At 38.8% G+C, this 16,166-nt stretch overlaps 1 protein-coding gene across 1 annotated transcript in view; it reads left to right on the top strand.

Annotated features, from left to right (window-relative positions):
• Positions 1-7,937, top strand: part of LOC127618389 (kinesin-like protein KIF1B) — a 47,192-nt gene extending 39,255 nt beyond the window's left edge. Inside the window, exons 24-33 of the mRNA XM_052090800.1 lie at positions 910-1,043; positions 1,251-1,312; positions 1,494-1,639; positions 1,922-2,164; positions 2,370-2,441; positions 2,537-2,637; positions 3,262-3,414; positions 3,837-4,029; positions 4,148-4,266; positions 4,760-7,937. Coding sequence (XP_051946760.1) covers positions 910-1,043; positions 1,251-1,312; positions 1,494-1,639; positions 1,922-2,164; positions 2,370-2,441; positions 2,537-2,637; positions 3,262-3,414; positions 3,837-4,029; positions 4,148-4,266; positions 4,760-4,802 — 1,266 coding nt within the window. The 3' untranslated portion in view covers positions 4,803-7,937. The remainder of the gene's footprint in view (positions 1-909; positions 1,044-1,250; positions 1,313-1,493; positions 1,640-1,921; positions 2,165-2,369; positions 2,442-2,536; positions 2,638-3,261; positions 3,415-3,836; positions 4,030-4,147; positions 4,267-4,759) is intronic.
• Positions 7,938-16,166: the final 8,229 nt, after the last annotated feature.

The following is a 16,166-nucleotide window of genomic DNA, read 5'->3' as shown; positions in this document are numbered from 1 at the left end:
TCGGGGGGGTTCACATTATATCGACCATGAGGAGGTTAACCCAATGTGACTCTACCCTCCTTAGCAACCTGGCCAATTGGTTGCTTAGGAGACCTGACTGGAGTCACTTGAACTTGAGACTCCAGGTGTGGTAGTCAGCGTCTTTAATTGCTGAGCATCTAAACGTCTGTTTTATGCACCGTTCACTCCTGCTGTAAGCCCTAAATAGCTAGAAACTGTATATCTGCTCCTACCTTAGGTATATTTCTACAAAATGGGCCATTTCTTACTTGTTTGTGAGCTTGCTTGTGTGAATAATGCAGTGTTATTTGTTTTACATGACCAGAACAAAATAGGAAAAGCAGGAAAAGCATGCTAAACAAATCATTGAAAAAGATATGTTATCAACCATTGATAATATAATCGCAAAGAGGGAGGATCTCAGCTTTCTATTTTCACTCAGAGGCCAAAATATTCAATGAAACAATAGGGGTGGTGCATGAACTGAAGATTAGACTGAATGTCTATGGACACATTTGTGAGGGCTAAAAGGCATTCGAGCACCACCTACATTTCAGATCTGTATATTGTGATGAAATGTGATAGAGGAAAATTATTTTCTCTAGGACTTGCTGCCATTAAGTGGAATAAAATGTTTGGAGGGAGACAGAGTGAACAGAACCAGAATTACATTGTTACAAATTTAGGACAGTAAAAAAAAAAAATATAGTTTTATTCTATTCATCATAGTATTGTAAACTATGAAAAATGTGAGTTTTTAAATGATACAAATGTTTTTACAATTAGTCCAAAGTATTTGTGAATTTGTGTGTGAAAATGTTCAGGCAGCCCAGAGTTGAAGAGGTTAAATGTTTTTTAGAAGTATGTATTATTCACTTGCATATGTGCACTGGAACCTCTTCCCTCCAGCTTGACCACTGTATCCAGCCTGCTATTATAACCAAGGACATCTGCATGGTCTTCTACTCCAGAGATGCTAAGATCTCTCCTCCACGATCACTAAGGAATCTGTTTGGAAGTGGTTACTCAAAGACCCCTGACTGGTAATAAATGGGCTTAATTGGTCACTATTACCACTGTAATAAAATTTAATATTTTAAAAGTGAGTGTCTGATGCATATCATTTGCTTCAAGTTTCTACAAAAGAGAATCATTTAATTCTAATGTGTATTGGTTTTATTTGTACAAATGTCAAATGCTACAAATTGCTAACGTTGTTAACTCTGGTTTATGGTGTGTTTCTATTACAGTAATAAAGTAACTGGCATCTATGAGCTTAGCTTGTGCAAGATAGCAGATGCAGGAAGCCCAGGTAAGCTTTATCTGTAAATATATTAGTTTTTTCTGCTGTAAATTACTGTTTGAGGTGTGAAACATTCTCCTAGAGAATGCAATTTCTCTGTATTCATATTACATAGTCCTCTCATGGTAATCTCAATGCGGTTTAGACACGTCATAGACATTTCACATCGTCTCATACCTTACGTTTGCAGGTATGCAGCGGCGGAGACGGAAGGTCCTGGATACATCAGTGGCATATGTGCGTGGAGAGGAGAACCTGGCAGGCTGGAGACCCAGAGGAGACAGTCTGATCCTGGAGCACCAATGGGAGCTTGAGAAACTTGAGCAGTTGCATGAGGTAAGGATAAGGTCAACTAATGCATTTTTGCATCCGTATGCTGTTTTATTAATTGTATTTCTATGTAAACACGGTAAACAGATGTCTTTGGCTATTGCGCCACATCTGGAACAGAAGTGGCATTTTTTTTAGACAATGTGTCTAGAGACAACTGCGTTTTCTTTTCTTTGGGCTGCATGTAGCTTTTTAGCACAAGTTGCAGTTTGTCTAAACTGCACCAAAGACATTCAGGCAGCGCAACCATGATCTCCAGACCCTGATGCCCATTTCTGTGCTTGACAGGTGGAGAAAACACGTCATCTGCTGCTGCTTCATGAGAAGCTGGGTGAAACGGCTCCTCCAAAATCCCTATGTGATTCTCTGTCACCCAGCCTGAGCAGCGGCACCCTCAGCACCTCTACCAGCATCTCCTCCCAGATCTCCTCTACCACCTTTGAGAGTGCCATCACGCCAAGTGAGAGCAGCGGATATGACTCCACAGACATCGAGAGCTTGGTAGACCGCGAGAAGGAGCTGGCCACCAAGGTAGGAGACCCTGCAATGGTTCATATTTAGTTGTCAACAAATGAAAGTCAGTTAAGTTCATTACAGTCATTTTTAAGTATTTTTTGTTTTACAAGTTTTGAGTTTTAAATGTGATACAAAATGTAGATCTTTATAAAAATAAACCAATCAGGTTAATTAGATGGGACATTTACATAACATTTTGAATCCGTAAATTCTTTTGCAGTGCCTCCGTCTCCTCACACACACTTTCAACAGTGAATATAACCAGATGTGCAACAGCATCAGTGACTGCAAGGTAACACCAGGCCTTCAAAAATGTGTTTTAAAAACACATGCAGCTTAAATTAGCATTAAAAAAAATCTGTTTTTCTTTTTTTTGCTGTATCTCAGTTGTCGGATATCTCTCCTATGGGCCGTGATCCGTCAGTCACCAGTTTTAGCAGTGCCACTCTCACCCCCTCCTCCACCTGCCCCTCTCTGTCCGACACTCGGTACGGTTCTGTTTATAAGAAGTTTATACTCAAACTTTTTACAGTACAATCTAGAGGTCGACCGATAGTGGATTTAGCCAGTACCAATAACTAAGGTGGTAGAAAAGTCCATATATATAATGTTACAAAATATTCTTAGTCTTTCCCTACTTTTGATGGGCACAGACATATAGGCTGCAAGAGTCCAAAATTAGAAAAATCCCAGATGGGTGTTTGTTGTGCAACTACAATCTCAATAATAACCAGAACAAATTAAGATTTGATGCATAACTTGGGACTTTTAATTAATTATAAACAAGCCTGAAATTCACTGGGTACCCTTATTTTGAAATGCCTGTGCTTCCAGCTCACACAAACACACATAGGAAAACATGCACTCTTACAATCATCTACCATGTATTAAATTATAAATACTATAAAGTAAACATTGTCATATGGGCTAATAAATACTGTATTAGCAGTTAAATTCATCAATAGTAGATCATCAGTGATCGCTTGTCAGTTGTCATATGTGTATTTTTTTTTAGAACTGATTAATTAAAAACCGATTTATCAGTCGACCTCTAGTAAATTCAATGTACAGCTGTCTAAAGCTTAAACATCCTAAAAACTTGAATTTTCTAGTACCCCTGAAGCCAACTCTCGTGCCACCAGCCCCTCATGCTCTGATTATGAGAACTTCCCCATGGTGCCCATTCTGGAGACGTCCTACCTGGCACGGGCTGGCAAACATGAGTTCCTCAACCTTTTGCCTGATATTGAGGAGATGAGACCTGGGTAAGAGATTTGATATCATGTTCATTCAAGAGAAAAAAGAAGGAAAATAAATGAGTGGGCCTCACTAATTAATATTTGTGCAGATCATTCATAAATCCTTTTCATAAAATGTTGCATTGAATTGAATGTGACAGTGTACATTGGTTTGAGGAATAATTGAAACGCAAATTATGCTTGTTTTTCATGAATGAGGCCTAATGTAACCAGAAGGTTGCTGGTTCAATTCTCGCAAATAGCAAGCCATGACAAAGGCTCTGAAGTTGACCTCTTACTATATTCTACTATGGCCTCAGGGTCCAGCTTATTTTAAACACAAAAACCATGAAATCAGGCTGTCATGTAAAAAACTTTTTTTGAGATGATATGGCTGTTGTGTAGAAGGATTCTGGTCTGACCTGCCCTTTAATCGTCTCTTTACACAGATCTGTGGTATCAAAGAAGGGATTTCTCAGTTTCATGGAGCCCCGCTCTAACTCCTGGGTAAAGCACTTTGTGGTGGTACGTCGGCCGTATGTGTTCATCTACAACAATGATAAGGACCCAGTAGAGAGGGGCATGCTGAATTTATCCACTGCTCAGGTGGAATACAGTGAAGACCAGCAGGCCATGCTTAAGGTAAAACATTATCCGTTTTGTGAAAAATCAGCTGTTAGATAATATTTACATGCCCATGTGATCAATCTCAACACTATCTTTCAATCGTGGCTGATTGTTGCTATTTATTGTCTTCCAGACACCCAATACATTTGCTGTGTGCACCAAGCACAGAGGAATTCTCCTCCAGGCCAACAATGACAAAGACATGAACGACTGGCTCTATGCCTTCAACCCACTATTAGCAGGAACGATAAGGTACACATCACAAGCTTTACCCCCAAAAATGTTTTATGGATGATTTTGTGGCTTTTCAAGGTTCCCATGGTCATGAAAAATCTGGAAATGTTTAAAAATTGCCATAAATTAATTGCCAACTGTATGGCAACCCGGCTTTTTACAGTTACTTTTGGTTCATTGTGTAGTCTGGACCAAGTTGTTTTTCTGATATGGGTGCTCTAAACCAGAGCACCAGAGTTCACAATGGGGGCGTGGAAACATGTGCTTTGCAGTCAAAGATACAGTGTAAAAAAATGATATACCAGTTGATACTGTATGTGTCAACCACTAGAAATTTTCAAGCATCATCTCTTTTGCGGTTATGCAAAATCCAGACACAGACTTTCTTATATATTAGAAGAGGGGCTTCAAGGAAAAAAGGTTTGGAACCACTGCTCTAAACTGTCAAATCTTTTATTTGTTAACATACTGCAGTGGCTTATCCAACTCTTTTGGTCTTCCCCACCTCCAGGTCCAAGTTGGCGAGGAGACGGTCCGGTCTGATGAAGAACTGAACGAGCGCACATATGGGCATAAATAATGCTCATATTTCTCTGTCTACCTTTACAACGTACTAAGTGTGTTAACACTTCTAAATCTTTGTGGTTCTTGATGGTTTCTCGTGTATGTAGACCTGTGGCTGTTCTCCTCTCCAGCAAAAGAACTTTCAGTTCCTGAACACCAACTCTCTCCTTCTTCGTCCTCTCTATTTCTTTCCTAACCCTTTGTGTTATCGATTGGATTTATTCAGTCTTAACTTTTGTTATTTGTCATAACAGAACCTCCAAGTAGCATGTTGTAATAGTCTATTTGTGTGTGTGCACGAATCTTCAGAGCAGGTTCTTTTTTCTCTTGAGTTGCTCTTGTCTGTAAAGATCGTCCTCACTAGTGTTGTCCACTAGGAACATCTTGCCCACATGGCCAACAACAGCCATGACACTCTGGAGACAGTTGGTTTGCCAAAACAAATCCCCTACAACTACACCAAGTAAAAATAAATAATAATATTAAAAAAAACACTCATAGTTAATGAACACCACTTTCTCTAATAGAATGCATACAAAACATAAACAAATAGCTATTTTGCTCAAGTTACTGCAAAAAAAAAAAAAAAAGTGGTTATACCAACAATGCAAAAAATAAAAAAATAATAATTTTAGATGGACCAAAGCACTGAAAATTAGAGCAAAATTTGTCCCTCAAATGAATGTTATTGCTGCATCAGCTTAATGGATTAGCTGAATTAGACCAAGCCATGATGGTCAAGACATAGACCATGTACGCTCGCCAGTTTACCCATATGTCCAGAACTGTACCACTTTGCAGTGTATTTGCTTGACAAAAGTCCACACATCAAGGACGTAAAACATACCATTTGCAAAGAAATATAGCTCCTGTAAAAGATGTTGATGACATCTTGCATATCACTTTTTCTGTAGTATTCTACTCAAATGATTCCCTCGGTACATTAGTACAAAATGGTGCAAAAAAAATTAGACACAGACCACTTAACTGAATGGAAATCCATTTGTACATAACATGTAGGATTACTGTGCTTTATGCAACTCATGAAGAGACATGACACATTCCTTGTTGGTTTTTTTCCTTACTGTTTTAATAAAAGCAGCGGTTTACAGACAGTTTTAACAAGAAAGATCAGCTGGCCAAAGGTTTTGCCTCGTTGGAAGGCCATATATATATATATATGAGTGTGATACTAATTTAATGGTGTTTGTGGTCAGTTTTGGCTTTTGCGAATTTCACCATTCTGTTTAAACCTCAACAGGATCATAAACCAGCCTTTTTTTCCCTAGAGCATGAACAGGAGTTCGTAAATTTTAATATTATTGAACATTTATCATGTACCTCTTTACTGTACTGATTAATTTAACTTATTTTATCAACATATGATGAGTGTTTTACATTATCTGAAGAGCAAATGCAACATACAATGGAAGTTAGTGAGAGAATTTCCTACTTTTAAATGACTATTCTTCATTAGTTATTTGAACAGAGAAAGTTTGACCTTTAAAAAGGATTTCTGTTTAATCATTATCAGTAGAAAATGGTTTTGGAACAAATTAGCATTGGACAGGCCAAATATACAGTTCACTGCAATGAAGGGAAAAGGGATTGTATGTTTTCAGCTTTTTTTATTGTTATGAAAATCTTTGCTCTGTACTCTTTAAAACATCAAGATACAAGTGCTGAAATTATCAGTGTTTTAGTCTGCTGGGGAAGATGAATAGATATTTAAAAAGAGTGATTTGGCTGGGCATGTAATAGTAGTACTCTGGCCAAACAACCAGGAGAAAGTACTGCCCACCACATTTTCACAGGAAGTGGTATGGGTTTACTGTGTTTGCAGACTGATCACTGTCATTCCTTATGAAGTTAATATTCTTGCTGCTTTTAAATTGCACAAAGAACATTTTCACAGGGAACACATGAAAATGACTCTGAATATTCTGCCCTTTGGTCAGGCAGCCTGTAGGGCTTCTCTGAGCTGTTGGATTGTTACAGCATCTGTGAAAATGTCCAAATTTAATATTTATTCAGATACGGCACATAGTGCATGAGAAAATGTGTCACCGGTTTTGATTTTTTTTGCACTGAAGATTAGTGAAGGTTAGCATTTATCATGAAAGTAAATTTATCACACATATGAGCTAAATATTGTGCATTTTAGCAGGGCAAAGATTTTCATCATTGTTTTTACTGTCTTTTGTGAGTGGCTTGGTTACTAAGGTAAAGTCATAAATATTCATAATGAATTTCATTAACTGTATTTATTTTTTTGCAATGTGTATATAATAGTTTGCAGTTCTTTGCACAAAATATGTGTTTACAACTAACAGAACAAATAAAGCTTGAACTTTTTTGTTGTTTTCTCAAATGGAAACCAAATGGCTTTAGGTTTTAGGAACTCATTGAAGTGGACTTTGAATGTATTTGAATTCAAAATGCATGAATTATCAGATAAAAGATAAATTATCTTTATTAGGGACTGATGTGTAGCTGTGCTTATTTCTTGAAACAATTTTCAATTTAATTTGACCATGTTACAAGGGGACTTTCTTACATTTAATCTTAAAGATATTCTAGATATGGAGGGCAGAATTATGAGGATGCCTGTTCACTTTAATTTCTAACATCAGGGAATATATTTTGTAGAGGTCATTCAAAATTATATATTGGATTTTTTAAATTTATTTTTTTGACAAAGTCACCTCCTTTGAATTGTTTATGCATTGACTCCAAATGCATTTTCCCATGCTGCCTTTGAAGCAAACCTGGCATTACTATAACACCCCCCACAGCCCCCTCCCCCCCATCCGTGGCCTAATGTTTCCAAATGAACATCCCAATTTGTTGTGGTAAAACAACAGAAAATAGTTCAACAGAGGCATTAACACTGTACATTATTTGTCAGATTGGCTTAATTTTCATACTTATTTTGTAAATATTACATGTTGTATGGAAATTGGATTAAAATGTAAATATGTCTCCTGTATTTGTAATAATTATAAAACATTCACTGTATAGCATAGACGTGTAATGCATATATCCTAATTCTGTGTATGGTAATCTTGCACCATTGACTTGTTTAGTGAATGAGGTAAAAATAAAATTACAGCCAGTGCATTAGATGAACAAAGGATCCTGTTTTGTCTTTCTTCATGTGAATTTTTTAAAATGAAATAAGTACAAATAAATTATATTTAACTTTCGGGTTTCCAAAAATTGTACTTGAGCGTATAGCTAAAATGTACTTTAGTAAAACAAAACAAAGATTTTCTCATTGATAAATGATGTGCAAATATTGCGAAGCAACCCAATATTTGCCAATTAAGTTACATTTTCAAAGTTACTCAAGAAAACAATTGAATAAAATGTCATTTGTCCTGACTGCACACACATATACAGTAGTGGCCAAAAATATTGGCACCCATGGTAGAGCAAAGAAGGCTGTTAAAATAAATCTGCATTCTTTATCCTTTTGATCTTTCATTTAAAAAGTAGAACAATTGAAAGAGGGGAAATATTTCATTACTAAACAAACTATAATCCAAAACATGTTGGTCACAATTATTGGCACCCCTAGAAATTCTTATGAGTAATATATATGTGAAGTATATTCCACTCTGGCCCCAGAGCCTTGCCTGTAGGCATGACCTTAATTACCTCGCCAAGCTCCTCTAAGGTTATTAAGAAATATTTTGCTCAGTCATCAGTTTAGGGAGTTCTAATGGTTCCACAAAATTTCTAATATCTTAATCAGTAGACGAAGACGTGGAACTATAGAGATCAAGATAGAATTCTTAAAAGCATTATTAATATCAATGGTCTACCAGATGGGTTCAAATGTCTCCAAATATCTGTAAGACCAAGATTTGTACACATCCTGTGAAGCGTCAATGTTGCTTTAGGGGGCTTACACACTTTTGCTTTATTATGATAAAAGTCCATCAAAAGATTAAAGTCTCCTCCCAATTTTATATCATGAGGGGTGCCAGCGGCTTGCAACATCCCTTCAAGATCTATAAAAAAGCCCTGATCATCAACGTTAGGTCCATAAATATTAGCCAAAATCAACCTTTGCCCCTGAATTTCAACTAAAACAATAATGACTCTTCCTAATTTATCTTTAATCTGTTTGAGACATTTGAATTGTAGATGTTTACTTATCAGTGTAATAACTCCCCTGCTCTTACCTCCTGTGGGGAAAGATGCGTTTCTTGAAGAAACACTATATCATATTTCTTACATTTAAGAAGAGAAATAACTTCTTTTTATGGGGTGACCCAACTCATTCACATTCTACGTGGAGAGAGACAATCCACTCATATTAACATTTTAAATTTTCAAAAGAAAATGCAATAATACAATGGCAATAAATTAAGAGCTGGTAATATTCTATTTAATAGTTTGATTGCATCTGAGGTAACTTTCAAGTATGTTACACATGCTCGTGCCTTTTTTTAAATAGACAATAGGCTTAAAAAAACACTTTTAAAGTTCTGTAAAGTAAATCACAAAAGCATTATGTGTCTGTCTAATCTGAGTCAGAGCCTGATCCGCAAAAGCATTATGCTTCCGTCTAATCAGAGTCAGAACGTGGTCCGTTAGGGTTTTCCCTCAAAAAAATCCAAATTTAACCCTTGCTTACATCTGTACCGGTTTAACCACCACGCAATTACGTGGGGCCCGCCCTGCCCCCCTGGGTAGGAAAGCTCTACAAAAACAGCTTGAGGGGTGACATTTTGTTCTGAGTAAATGCACAAATACGCTGTTGTCTGCGGTCTCGCAGCTGTTCACAAAGCCGTCGGGTTGGGGTCAGAATGACTTTGGATTCGGGTTTGTAATTTATTAAAAAAAATATACAGGCCTTTCGAACTTGTTTCGCCCATGCACTTTCACTCACACAGATACGCGCGAACAGGTGAGATAGGGGCCGTTCACACTGAAAGTGTTCTGTTTTCCATTGTTTCTCTATGTAAATGCTTAGGACGAACGTCCTTGTGTCAAGTTAAAAAGAACTTCAGGTTTCAAAAATGCATGACGAGACTCTTGCGTTCTGTTTTAGTCATTGCGCTGTGTCTAGATTATTTTTTAGTGCAGGTGTCACAAATATTTAACATTCTGAACCAGTCCAGGTTGCAAAAAGGTGACTGTGTTACATTATTCTAGATTGTTCTGCACCAAGCAGGGTTTAAGCGCTTGATGCTCTGGTGTGCTGTGTGGCCACCGTGTTTGTATGTTTATAGTTACAGTTACAAATGTTGCTAACCATGCTTACATAAAATACAGCCTTTTGCAGCATGGTGAAAAATACACTGCAAAGTCAGAATATAAGCTCCAGATTAAATTAAATAAGGCAGAAATACATTACTATTGTATACACAAGTAATCAAAGTAATAATAATAATACTGTATCATATTGACAACCTGGACAACAATAAATAATTGTTGGGATATAATATTAATAAATACTGTAACAATGGAATTCCAAAATGTAACTGGGTGAAGTAGTTTTTGCGCACCGTTCACAAAAAAAGAAAGAAAAAAAGTGTTTTGTAAAAATATTGCTTTATCACTGAATTGTGGAAAAACTGGAAACATGCATTCATTATATTCTTTAACTAGATTTTTATTTAATTAAATATTTTGAATGTACTTGGCTAACATGGCTGATAGGATGAATTTAAGGTTATGATTTCAAATAAATTTCATGTCATTTAGCAAAACTTTTTGAAATGGGGCCCCAAGTTGGTCGGTTGCTTGGGGCCTCAGAAATCGTAAACCCACCCCTGCTTACACCCCAAAAACCTCTGAAAAATGCCTGCATCAAACATATAGATAAACTCCAGCCACTTACCTCACAACCAGGAGAAAATGTGTCAATAAAAGCTTATAGCGGCCCACTTTGGCACAATGCGGCTGGCCCATCAGGAAAAGTCCCGGTTTTCCCGATGGTCAGTCTGCCTCTGCATCCAGCTCCTGCACTGGTGTGTTCTTTTCAGAAGTGATCATCCTTATGCCCTACTCCTTCAAAGAAAATTACCCCAATTTTTAAGTGATACTACAGCATGGATTGTGACCCCAAATCATCAGGACATGTGAGAACACACATGTGCGCTGAACAGATGTAGGGGGAGGGAGTGTTTTAATTCTAGTGTAAATGTTATGTTATGATTTTGACTGGGATTTCAGATTGAAGTAAGACTGTACATTTTAAATGCTCATATCTTCTGAAAACAAATTTTGTCAACGTTTTGAAGTACAATAACACAGTGGTTCCCAAACATTTTTAACTATGGCACCCCTTTAAAGTGTTTTCTCCCCCATGGCATCCCATTGTCATTGACAGCTATTCCCTCAAATTGCTGGTGTACATTTAACATTGTAAGGTGTGTAAATATGTAAAATATTTAGTAATATTGTAGTTCAGTAATTCTGTGGTGGATAATTTTACGATCTATAGCTGGGGTACTCAATAGGCAGACTCCGGTTCGGATCCGGACCGAAGGAAAATTAAAGCCGGACTGAGCTCTGAATATTTGTGCTAGTTATCTGATGCCTCACTAGTACTTGTATATGTGCCTGGAGCGGCAATAAATAGGTGTGCAGCCTCTAGAGCGGCACTATTTATTCCCACACTAGAGGCTAAATGCTATTTTTCCCGCTCTCATAGCATTCAGCCTCTAGAGGGGGAATAACTAGCGTTGAGCCTCTAGTGCGGGAATAAATAGCATTCAGCATCTAGTGCGGGAATAAATAGTGTTCAGCCTCTAGTGAGGGAATAAATAGCGTTCAGCCTCTAGTGCAGAAATAAATAGCGTTCAGCCTCTAGAGAGGGAATAAATAGCGTTCAGCCTCTAGAGCTGGAATAAATAGCGTTCAGCCTCTAGAGCGGGAATAAATAGCAGTCAGCCTCTAGTGCGGGAATAAATAGCATTCAGCCTCTAGAGCTGGAATAAATAGCATTCAGCCTCTAGAGCAGGAATAAAGAGCGTTCAGCCTCTAGAGCGGGAATAAAGAGCGTTCAGCCTCTAGAGCGGGAATAAAGAGCGTTCAGCCTCTACAGCGGGAATAAAGAGCATTCAGCCTCTACAGCGGGAGTAAAGCACATTCAGCCTCTAGAGAGGGAATACATAGTGTTCAGCCTCTAGTGCGGGAATAAATAGCGTTCAGCATCTAGTGCGGGATTAAATAGCGTTCAGCCTCTAGTGCGGGAATAAATATCATTCAGCCTCTAGTGCGGGAATAAAGAGCGTTCAGCCTCTAGAGCGGGAATAAAGAGCGTTCAGTTTCTAGAGCGGGAATAAAGAGCGTTCAGTCTCTAGAGCGGGAATAAAGAGCATTCAGTCTCTAGAGCGGGAATAAAGAGCGTTCAGCCTCTAGAGCGTGAATAAAGAGCGTGCAGTCTCTAGAGCGGGAATAAAGAGCGTGCAGTCTCTAGAGCGGGAATAAAGAGCGTTCAGCCTCTAGAGCGGGAATAAAGAGCGTTCAGCCTCTAGAGCGGGAATAAAGAGCGTTCAGTCTCTAGAGCGGGAATAAAGAGCGTTCAGTCTCTAGAGTGTGAATAAAGAGTGTTCAGTCTCTAGAGCGTGAATAAAGAGCGTTCAGCCTCTAGAGCGGGAATAAAGAGCGTTCAGTCTCTAGAGTGTGAATGAAGAGCGTCCAGTCTCTAGAGTGTGAATAAAGAGCGTTCAGTCTCTAGAGCGTGAATAAAGAGCGTTCAGTCTCTAGAGCGTGAATAAAGAGCGTTCAGTCTCTAGAGTGTGAATAAAGAGCGTCCAGTCTCTAGAGCGGGAGGGTCAAAATCACCATAAAGTGCCTTTGAGACTTCACAATTTCCACAAAAAAATCTGAGATTTTCCATTTAACTTTATATGTTTTGTATTAAGGAGACCTTAGGCTGTTAGAAATGCATATTGGTCAAGCTCCAGCACTTTTTATAAATAAACTGCAAGCTGACAATATACAAGCAAACCATAAAATATGTCCACCCTGTCATGGACAAATTCAAAGTAGAATAAATACATTTTCATTCCATAGTGATTATAGATCTGCAGAAAGATAATGTGTCCCTTTCCCAACAAAACATTTTAGTTAATGGTAAAAGACTTTTGATAATAATGAAGTTACTGCCTAAATATGTTTTGCCCAATAAAATATGAGATAGTTGCACATTCTTTTCTAAATAAAATCTAACAACAAAGATATTTAGTCAAACTTTAAAACAATACTAACTGGGCCTCATTTGTTTATTAAGAAATCACACACAAGGTTTTGTTAACTTGTTAAAATAATTTGTTTATTTTCATAAAAGTTGAACATGACAGGGTGGACAACAAGATGACAGGGTGGAACCTGGCATGACAGGGTGGACAAATGCTTTAATGGGTGAACTAGAAGAGAACAGGAACATTAAAGAAACAACAGGAACAACAAGAAACCCTTAAGCAATATAAAGAAGGATTTCAGAATTTAATTTTTATTACAAAAATATAAATCGACTACGCCACCCCGAGGTCTAACCCGGGGAACTGTAAGTAACCACCAAGGCTTCTATAGAATTAGGCAATTAGGTTCGCGCACTGAACAAACAGAGAAATTGTTCCGTACAAAGAAATACCATTTTATTAATCAATTTCACAGCAAAGATAGTGAACAAAAAGCTGATGTCAGCATATTCTTAAAACACTGCACACTGGGTAAGAGCCAATACCACATCACAATATATCTAAATTCACAGCACTCCAATGAAGATCAGACAATTCATCAATAAAACACAATAATAAATAACACACAAGGAGGTGTGACTCAGTGTCCTGACATGAAGTCTATTTCACACACGCACACTCACAGGTACCCCCCCCACCCACCCCAGTGACGACTCTTTCCATCCATGAGAGGGACGTCAACAAACTCTTCAGGAGACAGAACCCCTGGAAAGCTGCTGGACCGGATGCTGTCTCCCCATCCAGCTTGAAGCACTGCGCTGATCAGCTGTCTCCAGTGTTCACAGACATTTTCAACACCTCACTGAAGACATGTCACGTGCCAACACCTCACTGGAGACATGTCACGTGCCGTGCTTCAAGTCTTCAACTATCATCCCTGTTCCCAAGAAATCAAGGACCACAGGAATTAACGACTTCAGACCCATCGCCCTGACCTCTGTGGTGATGAAGTCCTTTGAGCGCCTTGTGCTTTCTCACCTCAAAGTCATCACCGACCCCCTCCTGGACCCCCTGCAGTTTGCATACAGAGCCAACAGGTCTGTAGACGATGCAGTCAACTTGGCCCTCCACTACATCCTCCAGCACCTGGACTCCGCAGGAACCTACGCCAGGATTCTGTTTGTTGATTTCAGCTCTGCCTTTAACACCATCATCCCGGCTCTGCTCCAGGAGAAGATCTCCCAGCTAAGTGTGCCTGACTCCACCTGCAGGTGGATCACTGACTTCCTGTCTGACAGGAAGCAGCACGTGAGGCTGGGGAAACACGTCTCCGACTCACAGTCCATTAGCACTGGATCCCCCCCAGGGCTGCGTTCTTTCTCCTCTGCTCTTCTCCCTGTACACTAACAGTTGCACCTCCAGTCACCAGTCCGTCAAGCTTCTGAAGTTTGCGGACGACACCTCCCTCATCGGACTCATCTCTGATGGTGACGAGTCCGCCTACAGGTGGGAGGTCGACCACCTTGTGACCTGGTGCAACCAAAACAACCTAGAGCTCAACGCTCTAAAGACAGTGGAGATGGTTGTGGACTTCAGGAAGAACTCAGCCTCACCTGCACCTGCCCCCATCACCCTCTGCAACTCCACAATTGACACTGTGGAGTCTTTCCGCTTCCTGGGAACTATCATCTCCCAGGACCTCATCAAGAAAGCACAACAGAGGATGTTCTTCCTGCGGCAGCTGAAGAAATTCAACCTGCCAAATTCAATGATGGTGCACTTCTACACAGCCATCATCGAGTCCATCCTCACTTCCTCCATCACTATCTGGTACGCTGCTACTACTGCCAAGGACAAGGGAGGACTGCAGCGTGTCATCCGGTCTGCAGAGAAGGTGATTGGCTGCAATCTGCCGCCGCTCCAGGACCTGTACGACTCCAGGACCCTGAAGCGTGCTGGAAAGATTGTGGCTGATCTCTCCCAATCTCTTTGAATCACTCACCTCCAGCAGAAGGCTGAGGTCCATCAGGACAATAACCTCACGCCACAAGAACAGTTTCTTCCCATCCGCCACTTGCCTTATCAACAATGCCCGGTATTCACCCTGACACTCTCCACACTCCACCTCTGGCTTTTTTTTTATTTTATACTTTTAATTGATACTGCGGGGACATATTTATATTTATATTTATATTGCTTTATTTTTATTCTTGTTCATATATTTAGAGACTGTGTGAACGCACCTACAAAAAAGTTCACGTCCACTCATGTATAGAATCTACTGTTATAATATGTGTTATAACTGTGTTATAACTGTTCTGATATGTGAAAAAAAAATCTAAATGTGGCAAAAACTGTAAATGTCCTCCCTGTCAATGGAAGGCTTGGTGACAGGGTGGACAATGACAGGGTGGACATTTTTGGCTAAAGTTAGCATTTAATGAGCACATGGTGTGTAGCAGTTAGCAAAGTGATTCACTGACTGAAGCTGACTGTGCATTGTTTAAAATATATATTTTGAATTTCTGAAAAGTTTTTATATTAATTAATATTTCACAATGACAGGGTGGACATATTAAGCTTGACAACACGCAACTACAAACACAATATGATGAAAATTTTTAAATATAAGTGTAGATACTTGCTGTGTGTGCAGCAGATGTTTTAACCTCCACTGAAGAAAGAACAAATGGGGGAGGGGATGTCACTGTGTACATCAGTTGGTTTCTTAAAGGGGCATTTACCCAATAATGACAGGGTGGACAGCAATTTCAGGGACACATGCAAAAGGCTTAATATTATTATGAAAATAAAATATAAATAATCAAAATGACTTGTTTTATTAAATAATTTGATGAGGACAAAAAGAACATTCAAGAAGTATTTTAATTTTATGTAATTTAACCACTTTTTACACTCACTGAAGTTAGCTGAGTAGCTTGTGGGACATGCCAAAATCACATACATCCAATCAAAGAAAATGGTATAAAATCAGAAAAACACATTTCAAGAGACTTATCATTGTACTTGTATGTGTGTAAGTGTTTGGCCATTTACAATAAAATCTCAGAATTTCATTATTTTGCATTATGTTCATGATGACTGACTGATTCTGATGAGGACACCAAAGGCACTTTATAGTGATATTGACTTAAAGAGCGTTCAGTCTCTAGAGCGGGAATAAAGAGC

Source organism: Xyrauchen texanus, chromosome 25 (genome assembly GCF_025860055.1).
Source record: "Xyrauchen texanus isolate HMW12.3.18 chromosome 25, RBS_HiC_50CHRs, whole genome shotgun sequence".
NCBI classification, from domain to species: domain Eukaryota; kingdom Metazoa; phylum Chordata; class Actinopteri; order Cypriniformes; family Catostomidae; genus Xyrauchen; species Xyrauchen texanus.
This window is presented reverse-complemented; position numbering and strand designations above follow the sequence as displayed.